Source organism: Quercus robur, chromosome 1, assembly GCF_932294415.1.
Source record: "Quercus robur chromosome 1, dhQueRobu3.1, whole genome shotgun sequence".
Classification (NCBI taxonomy): Eukaryota; Viridiplantae; Streptophyta; class Magnoliopsida; order Fagales; family Fagaceae; genus Quercus; species Quercus robur.
In genome coordinates, this window is record NC_065534.1 from 25,904,573 (window position 1) to 25,915,617 (window position 11,045).

The following is an 11,045-nucleotide window of genomic DNA, read 5'->3' on the forward strand; positions in this document are numbered from 1 at the left end:
GTAATTGCACCCGATGCAATACCTAGCTGTGATTACTAAAACATAATTTGTCTTCCTAGTTCTTACCAGGGATTCAGATCAGGTGCAATACCCTAGGTGTTGCATCTAATGCAATAATAATACATGGTAGAGATTGAAAGTTTAAAAAAGAAACTTTCAATCTCAACCATTGCATAAAAAAAAAAAAAAAGTTAAAAAGAAGTTTAAAAAGTTAAAAAGATAAAGTTAAAAAATAAAAGTGGTAAAAATTAATGTGAGTGGATGTAGTGTAATTGCACCCGGTGCAATACCTAGTTGTGATTACTAAAGCATAATTTGTCTTCCTAGTTCGGTAGTTCCTACTAGGGATTCAAATTAGGTGTAATACCCTAAGTGTTGCACCTGATGCAATAGTAATACACAGTTGAGATTGAAAGTTTAAAAAAGAAACTTTCAATCTCAACCATTGCATAAAAAAAAGTTTAAAAGAAGTTTAAAAAGTTAAAAAGTTAAAGTTAAAAAATAAAAGTGGTAAAAATTAATGTGAGTGGATGTAGTGTAATTACACCTAGTGCAATACCTAGCTATGATTACTAAAGCATAATTTGTCTTCCTAGTTCCTACCAGGGATTCAGATTAGGTGCAATATCCTAGGTGTTGCACTTGATGGGATATTGCACTTGATGCAATAGTAATACACAGTTGAGCTTGGAAGTTTAAAAAAGAAACTTTCAATCTCAACCATTGCATAAAAAAAAGTTTAAAAGAATTTTAAAATGTTAAAAAGTTAAAGTTAAAAAATAAAAGTAGTAAAAATTAATGAGTAAATGTAGTGTAATTACACTCGATGCAATACCCTAGGTATTGCACTTGATCTAAATCCTTCCTACTAGGGTTTCCACTTTCAGGATTGGTTAAAGTTGGAGGTACATAACTTTTTTTTCCCCAGTTACTTTCAGTCATTGATTTGCGAGAAATTATAGAGTTTTTTGGTGGATTATGTCACTTGTTCACCATTTCACTAAAATACTTCCACTTGTTTAAAATTGCTGAGTCAGTAATTAATTTCTGTTTAAAAAAAAAAAAATTCTAATTAACAATTTTAAACAAATGGAAGTTTTTTAGTGGAATAGTGGACCACATCACTTATCCACTAGGGAATCTTATAATTTCTCCTGATCTGCTTCAGCTAGTGTTCAGTTGGGCTTTAATACTGTGGCCTTGTCAGACCTACTATTTGGAGCTTGACTGGCAGTAGGTTTGAACTAATGGCCTGTGGCTTTGGAGCGTTTGCTCAGTGGCTCGTGTGCGAATATTGCATCTCTAAGCTGTTGCAGAATGACCACTGTCAGAAATATTTGTTCCAGTATATGAAATTAGATTAACATGGAATTTCACCAATGTGAACAACAGAACAAGCTAAAGAACTAATTGAAATGCTCTCTGAAAATTCTTTAGGTGTGGAGAATTAGATCTGCTCTCAAACATTCAAATCATGTGCAAAATTTTACAATTTGAATCAACTCCAACAAGACTGCATAGTACCCGACACTAGTTAACAACAGAGATAATGGAGAATACCAAATCAGCAATCAATAATGTTCAATCCATGAGGGGAAGTTTGAAGCTACATTATATTTAAATAAAACTACAAGGAAGGATACAACGTTACATACATTAATTTCTTTATATATGAGGGTTTTAAGATGGGAGAAATAGTGCAAAAACAAGGAGGGTTAAGTTTTTGGGATTTAGAAGCATTCAACATGGCTTTATTTGCAAAACAAGGGTGGAGGCTACGTACTAAAGACATTAGCATATTCAGTTATCAAGGCAGAGATGTTTCAGCATTTTTCATTCATGGATGCTAAGTTGAAATCAAATGAGTCCTACACTTGGAGAATCATTTTAGAGGTGGAGAATAGGGAGAGGAAATGAAGTAATGGTGAGGGGGGATAGACGGTTACAAACTCCAAGCTCCAAGCACATATAAAGTCATAACCCCAAATTATTGGGAGTGGATGAGCCAACTAATCGAAAGGGAGAGAAGAATGAAGATGTTGGGACCAAGAGAAGTTAAAAGAGTTTAGTATGGGAGGTCTGTGAAGCCATAGTAAGAATACCATTGAGTGCATTTGAATCGGCAGAGACAAATGGATTTGGAATGGAACAGGTAATTGGGGTAATGGTAGTTTTAGTGTGAAGAGTGCACATTGGGTAACTTTGTCCTTGAATTTGAAAGAGATTAGTGAGGGCAAAGCTCAAATGGTGACAATACAAGGAAGGTTTGGTTGTCCATATGGGGGTGCTAAGCTAAGATCCCAAATAAAGACAAAATCTTCACTTGGTGTGCATGTCAGGAAATCCTTCCCACGGGAGCAAATTTGATGCGTTGATGCGTAGAAATATAACGACGGATTCATGATGCCAAAGATGCCGTTTGTAGGATCAGTGTATTGTTCATGCTCTTTGGAATAGTGAGGAAGCACAAAGAACTTGGGAACGGTACACTGTTCGAGTCAATTTGACAACTATGGTGCATTTAATACATTGAATGGAGATTACGTTAATAATAATAATCTTTGTTAGTGGAAATAAAAAATATTGTAATGGAATAGCTATTATTATTCATAAGTTTGGTTATTACACATGAAAAGTTTGAAAAAGATGATGTATAAGGAAAATTTATACTTTTGGAAATATATTAATTTTAAGACTTATTATATGCATTAAGAAATAGCTATTACATCTATTTTAAAGAGGAATAACTATTTTTTTTTTTAATACAAGATAAAAATTCTACTATATCCTAATTTAAATGTATATGTGTGTGAAATTCAGTCTTAGAGACTTGAACCCCGATCCTTGCTTTCCATACCCCACAAGCACTTATACTTGTGAAGTAACCATCGTGCCAAGAGTGCGCAATGGTGAAAAATAGCTATTCTTCAATTTAAAGAATATTTATTTCTTTGTAATAACTAATATATGTAATAAAGATGCAACCAAACGACTAAAACTATTCCATTATAGGAGTTATTACACCATACCAAACATACCCCTAGTATTGTAGAGTTGGTTAAGACATATCCTCAGTTGGCTTGAGTTTGTATGGGAATATAGTAGATAAAGGTGAAGCAAAGATAGCAGAATTCTCTTCTGACCACCCATTTTTTCCTCTGTTTTCTACCCTTAATAAACCAGGCAGAATGCCACTTTTCTTCCCACTTTTCCCTCCCCACTTTCCATCCACCTAGTTTTCACCCCAACCAAAAACTATCTAGGCGTGAATCCAATATGGCAACTCATATCTTAACTAGACACACAAAAAATTGATGATTTTGTTACATGGATAAAGGAAGCTCCAAGCTTCCTACTTGGGAAAATAAAAAATGTTGACGTTTGGGAACAACTCATCTAGCTTTTGTTGAAATTTTTTTGATAAAAGTGTGTTAAAGTATACTTATATCTTGAAAAAATTTGAAAAAGTGAGAAAAAAGGGGGAAAATTGAAATTTTAAAAAACTGTATATAAAAATTAAAAGCTTAAAACTAAAATAAATAGTGAAACTTGTCAATAGTTTTTTACCTCAATGGAATGGTCTAATCTTCCTTACGAGGAGAATTAAGATTCAAACCTCGATTCTCCCACTTACTGCAACAAGTTTTTTTTTTTTTTTTTTTTTTTTTTTTTTTTTTTTTCTTTTTTGAATTTATAGAAATTTTTGGTAATAAATTGTTAATCAAGGTACTACTTTAAATTTTTCTATATACCTATTAATAGAGTTATACCAAAAGTAAAATTTTTAAAAAATAATAATAATTTTAATATGCTTATAGTGAGGAACATAGAGGTCAAGGCTTAATGTGATGACAAGTGTTTTTCGTCAAAAATTGACAAACCATGAGTATGAGAATCAACATAAGTAGGAGTTTTATGCCTTGGGTATAAATTATGTTAATATAAAAAAAATTTGTAATTAAAAACATGGCAGATACACATGACGTGACATGATTACAATGAGTTATATGACCTAAGCATAATGTTTAAGACCAAAAATTGTAATAGATGATTAAGAGAATTTAAAATAAATAATAAGACTTAAAAAAATTGAAATTATTTAGTTATCAAAGTTTAATTTAAACTTCTTGAAATTTTGATAGTTGCCTATTTCTTAAAGCAAATGACCTTAGTAATTTTTTTTTTTTGGTTGAGAAAAATGACCTTAGTATTTGAAAGCATTTATAATGACTCACGTGAAGAAAAGAAAAGAAAAGAAACAATGTATGACCTTGACATAACAAACATACGTTAATTATATAACGAAATGGTGGTCTAAGACCATACTAACCCAAGTGTTGACATGAGTTCTATTAATAATTATGGTCATTTGTTGATCTCTATTTTCATAAATGTATTTCATAAGAGAAATGCTATATCCACAACATTTTCACGTCAAATCTTTTATAGTGGGTTGTTAGTGGTTGTTATAGATGGGCAAGAAAGTAATTTAAATTGTAGATTCAAATTAGAACCAATAACAATTTACCATTTATAATTTGTTGTGAAAATTTTTGTAGATCTATAGCACTCTTCATTTCATAATCAAGTCCAAATATCATAAGAAGTGATCTAACATTCATGCTCATATAGGTGAAATCTGTCAAGGTTTTTTGATAGTTTTGACTATCTCATTGATAAGAGCTACAAATTTCATTAAGATTTTTTTAAACATACCCAATCTCCCAAAAATTGCATGATAAACGCACCCACACCATAGTATAAAATTACAAAAAATATAGTGCATTTTTTTACAGCCACCTTATAATTCATTATTTTCATTAAACATAGTTCTTACAATATTTGGTCCCTAGGAACAGCCTTGATGATTGAGAGGAAGTGATTGTATTGGTGGTGGTGGCACCTTGCATCTAGGGATGGAACCAGGATTCAAACTTTGGGGGGCCAAAGTTCTTTGTTCAAGAATTTTAAAAAGTTGAAATATTAATACTAGAAGTTGATAACGATGCATTATTAGCATTAATTTATTTATTTATTTTTTTGTATTTTTTCTTTATTTTTAAAAAATCAATAATAGATATTTATAATCAAAAGTTTTGTAAGTTAATTGGCACGTCTTGATATTTTTAAGGTTTGACTGAGATTAGACCAACTATTTATTCTATCCACATTATAAAAAAAATTTAAAATCTATTTATTCTACCTAATAACTTCATAATGCTATATATAAAAGTTTCTTAAAAAAATACCAAAACTATGGTTAAAAGTTCAAATCCATGTCTAGTATTACATTAATAAAACTACTAAAATAATGGTTAATCAATGTCATGCACTAATATTCAGTGACAAAGGGTGAGACAATTATTGGTGTCTTGGTTAAGGATTTTTTTTTAAAAATAATTACTTAGTTAAGATTGAGGTAGCATAAAGATGTGAGATTTTTTCCTTTAAAAAATTGTCATTTTGAAAAAGTAGTAAAAAAAGAAAAGAAAAAAAAAGGCCTGTTAAACAATCACATGATAATGAATGGTAACTTTGAGTTTTCAACTATGTAAATAATAAAGTTTTTCCCATCGCTACATTAATTTAGCTAAGGCACATAGTTTATTACCAATAGACTAATCACATACATGCTCTGGTGGTAATTTAGGTAAGACACAAAATAGTAGATTGTTGTTGTTTTACATGTGTATTACATTTATGCATGCATGTCAAGTGTGTCCCAAAGTTAATAAAACATTAAAAATTAATAAAATCCTATCATTCAAAAAATAAATAAAAATTTTTGACAGGTTGTGTCAAAGAGCAGCAGCTCTTCAAAAAAACAAAATTTTTTTCATGGATTGAGTTAAAAACACCAACTGATCCAAGTTGCTAGTGACACTAATTGGTGTGTGGATGGAGTGATTGGTAGCATAGGAGTTGTCTCTGTAACTATGGAGTGAAGTTATTTGAGAGAGACAAAGAGCTCTCAAATGAGAGGGAGAAATTGGGTAAAAATTATTAGGTTTTTGTGATTTGTTTTGCTAGGATTTATAATTGATTTGTTATATATATATATATATATATATATATTTTTTTTTTTTTAACTTAGACTGTGTCCAAAGATTTTTTTTTAATTATTGAATATATGAATTGTTTTGTAGATTTTCCTTATTGTCTGGATTTGTAAATTGTCCAAATGTTTAGCTAAATATTTCTCTTGATATTTTTGGGACAGTTAGACAAGGGATGATTTGATAATTTTTTTCATTTTTGGTTTCATGGGTCAGTTTGTAAATTGTTTGGGAGAGGAGGGCCAAGTATATTAATTTTAGAGCCAAATGTATATTTTTAATGCTAATATATATACTAGGGAATTTTTTTTCAAAGGCTTTGGGGGGGGGGGGGGGGGGGGGGGGGTGCATGGCCCCCCTCAGCCCTAAGGTAGTTCCATCCCTGCTTGCATCCATGCCAACTACACAAAGCCGAGGGCATGAGGAAGGCATGCCATGGGCTGTGCCAGTTTTCATGAGGTAGCAACAGTTTGTGCTGCCTCATTGTGATGTTTAACTACACGAATGGACTTAAAAGGCAGCTGGATGTGGAGGTTTTGTGAGGGATGAGCATGGCAATTGGGTTGGGGGTTTTACTAGACATATTGGCTCAACCAATAGTTTCATTGCAGAGCTATGGGAGCTTAGAGAGGGGCTGCTGCTCTGCTGAAACTTAAACATTGATTCCCTTGTTGTTGAATTGGATGCTCAAGCTGTGGTGGAGGTTTTTAAGAATGTTGCTTATGTAAACAATGTCATTTCTCCTCTTTTGGATGATTGTAGGCGCTTGGCAGCTCGCTTTCAACAAATTCGGTTTAACCATTGCTACCGCCAAGCCAATCGATGTGCTGATTTGCTGGCTAGGATGGGTGCTAATGTGCTATCCAGGTTTCAGATTTTCTTTCCTTTAGTAGTCCACCTGTGGACATTTGTAATGCCTTTGAGGATGACTGTAATGGTGTGTTGTTCAACAGGATGTGTCCTGTTCTAGATGTAATTGTTTAGCCGTTTTTAATGCATCGTCTTTTACCAAAGAAAAAAAAGGTCTTTGGTTATAGTTTTGTAGGTTGCAAACCATGCATGTGCTGTGGGCAGCAATTAAGTGTAATGGAATTAAGCTATGGCAATCTTGTATGGGCTAGCCTATGAGCAAGTTATTAAGAAGTGGATAGGTTGTGTGTAGGCAAGGTGTTACCTGAATACATAGTATGTTGAGTTGTGTGAGAAAAACGTGATATAGATTGTCGATGGCATGGTCGAATGTTCCTACAAGTGCTACAGGTTTGAGCCTATATCGGCTTGGGCCAATATATAACTTTGACATTAACACATTAAAAAATATATATTCATTTAAAGTCACTAAACCTCAAGACTCTTGGCATTAGTTTATCTTATCTAATGATCATAGCTTAGCAAAAAATGAATATAAAGATCTTTCTTAATAAACTTATATAGGTTGTTATATGTTTATGAAATTTGTAAGTGTTGTGCTAATTAGTATGTTTGTGAGGTTTGATTAAGAGTAATTGTAATCCATATCATTAATATTTTGATTTTGTTTAACATTGTTGTACATGTAGATATGGAGTTAGCTGTAAATCATGTTAAACTTTTGTCAGTGTATGTTTTCCCTTCTTCTTTTTTTGTGTGAATATGTTTTTGTTAGTTTTAAATCCCAACATTTTCAATATTCCAATGCATGTATTATGTATAAATTTCTTATATTTCTTTTAATCAACGCAAGAATTACTTACACTATTGTTGCTCTTAAAAAAATAAAAATTATAAGGCTCAAAATAGTGATTTTCAATTGGAAATTTACTTCTATTTAAAAAAAAAAAAAAAAAAAAAAATTCTAGTTAAAGGGAAATTTTTTATTTTCCTTCTTTTTTCCTTTTTTATTTTTTTTTTGGATGAATTTTTCCTAGCTAATTCATAAACCACTACTATATTAATATACATAGTGATTCTTAGATATCTATATATATATATATATATATATATATAGTTAAAGTCAAAGTTTAGAGAAAGTCCAATTAGATTTTAAATTATAGCTCAATTTTGCGCCATGTGTCGCATCTAATTTTTTTGTCAAGTAATTATTAGGTGTAAAAACCAAAGTGTCTAAATCTAATTGAATTCTAAATTAGATTTCAATTGGGATTCAATTTTGCACCGTGTGTCCTACCTAATTTTTAAAATTTTGTGACAAGTAAATTATTGAATGCAAAATCCGAAGTGTTCAAATCTAATTAAATTATAAATTATATATTTGTATATAAAATGAGAAACCATTACATTTTTTTTGAAATTCATGGCTTTGAAAAGATGTAAGTTATAACTTTAATACAAAGGATAATTTGAACTCATATATATATGTATATATAATTGTGATTGTTTTTAAATATATCCATGTATATGCACGAGATTATACACTAGTATTAAATGATGTTTAAAAAACTTTGGCTCACAAAATTTAAAATCATAATAATATCTGTGCTTCTATAATATATAAATGAGACCTCCATGCTAATTAATAACTCCAACTAAATCATAAATCACTCCGAAAAACTCTAGTTACCATTTTAGTTTTGAAATTAATAAGTATCCATGCTAACATCAAATCCATCAATAAGAAAACATTTAATTCTCTACCTTTTAGTGGAGTCATACCATTCAAGTAGAATTTGCACTAGGCATCATAGTGCTTCCGTTTATTGAAACATGATACCATCGATCTCTAAGCAATTTGAAGTTGTCCCTTAAAAGAATTCCATCATAGAAGGTTCTTTGATCTTATATCTTTTCTTCCAAAATGAATTACTAAATTAGCTATCATATGAGAAAAGAAATATTGGGAATAAAGTGGAAAGTAACCATAATGTGTTTATTTCTTAAAACATTTCTTCCTGTTATTGTTTCCCATAGCACATGAAAACAAACGCACTCACATGTCAACATGATCGATATTGTATGTAGTGTTTGGAACTCTCTGGACCATACTTTCACAAGTATTAACCATTATATGAAAGAGTAACCTACACTAGACAGCTTCATCTAGCTAGCTTGCTAGTTAAAACATGAAACTAAAAAGTTGCTTTTATAATTATTTCTCGCTAATTTCGCTCCAATTTTTAATAGCTTCCAAAACTGCTTCTGTCACCACTTGAGCATCAACCTCATCATCTCCTTCATTAACCTGGTACATCATCAAATGTGCATTATATATGTATGTCCTTTTACATTGAAAAAAAAGAAGAAAGATATATGTACGTCTTTTGAGTGTGTGAGTTTTGTGTGTTGAGAGAGAGAGAGAGAGAGAGAGAGAAAGAGAAAGCACGTGTTAATATGACATCAAGGACTTTCATCCATTTTCTTTCTTACTTTTGCTCCCATGGCTTCTAAATGAAAGTTGTCAGAGCAAGAAACCCTAGCCTGGAGCACATCAAGGCCTAGCTCTTCAAAGGCTTCCAATATGAAAACAAGCAAACCACAGCAACTTCTTTTGTTGAAAACCTCAATCAGGAAACCCTTTTCTTGGGCCTCTACTTTAATCTGCGGAAATATAGATGAGATACATATAATTAATTAATGATATCCCATGCAATTATAATTGATCAAAGGATGCAATTATGTCTTAGATTCTACCTGAGGCAGTGAAGCTTGGGCATCGGAGTCCTGTGCCACGGCAATTTTTTGATTCATTACATCTATCTTTCGCTTTAGATCTTCTATGTACTTTGATGCATCTAATATAATCGAGGTTTTACTGTGCTGCACAGATAAAGACAAAATATATATATATAAAAAATAAGAAGAAGAAGAAGGATTTAAGAAATTTGATGCCAGTCAGTCAAAAGATTTTACCATCCTTAAAGATGGTATTAGAAGTTTTAAGGAAAAGATACATGAAAGGATGCTTAGGAACAAACAAGGCTTGCGTGTGATATTAAAATATTGTTAGGCCAGTATCTCTTAAATAGTATCATACTTATTAAGAAGTTGATGGGTATATTTGAAAAAGGAGATGTGATAAATTAATCAAGATGAACTGCAGACTAACAAATATTTATATATAAGACCAATAACACTAAATCAATGTTTCCAGCATGCCTTAAATGGATACGGATGAGAAAAAATTAGAGCTAAAAGAGAAGAAAATTGAAAAGCTGGTGATGATGATGATGATGATGATGATGATGAAAATGATGAACTATGTTACAAGGCTGTCAGTTTTGTCCAAATAATTCTCCATTTAGACTATGTAATATAGTAAGAGTTAGAGAATTAAGACAATGAAATAAACTGAACGAACTGATGTTATAGGAAATTAGAGAATTACCGCATGGGAATTAGTGATGGATCGAAGCAGTTGCAGATTCTTATACATGACTGTTCTCTTGTGCTTCCTAGAAACCATGACTCTCTCTCTCTCTCTCTCTCTCTCTCTCTGAATATTAGGTTGCCTGGTATTTAAAAAGGGACGAGAACTCAATTTTGAGCATTATGTGATTCCAAAAATTACCAAAACACCACTTCATTTTTCAAAAGTTAAAAGGAAATATTGTTTTATCCTTTTGGGTTTATTTTTGCAAGGTTTAGCTAGCCGTCCCATCACCCATGACCCTTAACCTAAATGAAATATTTGATTCAACCATTTAAACACCTTCATCACCATGGCCAGCATCTTTAGTTCTAATAATGGATGCAGATCAGTAAAATTTATTTAAAGATTTTCATTTTTTTGGGTCCATGTACAACCAACAAGAATAAAGTTGTCCTATCAAAAAAATAAAAATAAAAAACAAGAATAAAGTTACAATGTCCTATCATGTATGAGTAATTATATAATATTATGGGAATACAATAATGAGATTTTCCCCCCTAGCTCTCACATAATAGTAAATAATTAAATTTATTATGAAACCTATTATATATGTGAGATGGAGTATACCATTATTATACTTCCAAAGTATTTCATGTAGAACAGAGCGTCATGATCTTTTTGGA

The 11,045-nt window shown here is 31.4% G+C and overlaps 1 protein-coding gene across 1 annotated transcript; it reads right to left on the minus strand.

Moving 5' to 3' along the window:
• Positions 1-8,901: 8,901 nt before the first annotated feature.
• LOC126727385 (uncharacterized) lies at positions 8,902-10,578 on the minus strand. The gene is made up of 4 exons (XM_050433000.1): positions 10,378-10,578; positions 9,684-9,809; positions 9,420-9,590; positions 8,902-9,234 (listed from the first exon to the last, which is right to left on the minus strand). Exons 1-4 carry the CDS (start codon positions 10,453-10,455, stop codon positions 9,142-9,144), a joined length of 468 nt encoding a protein of 155 aa, XP_050288957.1. The 5' UTR covers positions 10,456-10,578; the 3' UTR covers positions 8,902-9,141.
• Positions 10,579-11,045: the final 467 nt, after the last annotated feature.

Coding starts and splice junctions, on each gene's coding strand:
- LOC126727385 (XM_050433000.1), bottom strand. CDS start 10,455: ATGGTTTCTAGGAAGCACAAGAGAACAGTCATGTATAAGAATCTGCAA. Junction 9,810..10,377: donor CCATCACTAATTCCCATGCG/GTAATTCTCTAA, acceptor TTATCTGTGCAG/CACAGTAAAACCTCGATTAT. Junction 9,591..9,683: donor CCCAAGCTTCACTGCCTCAG/GTAGAATCTAAG, acceptor ATATTTCCGCAG/ATTAAAGTAGAGGCCCAAGA.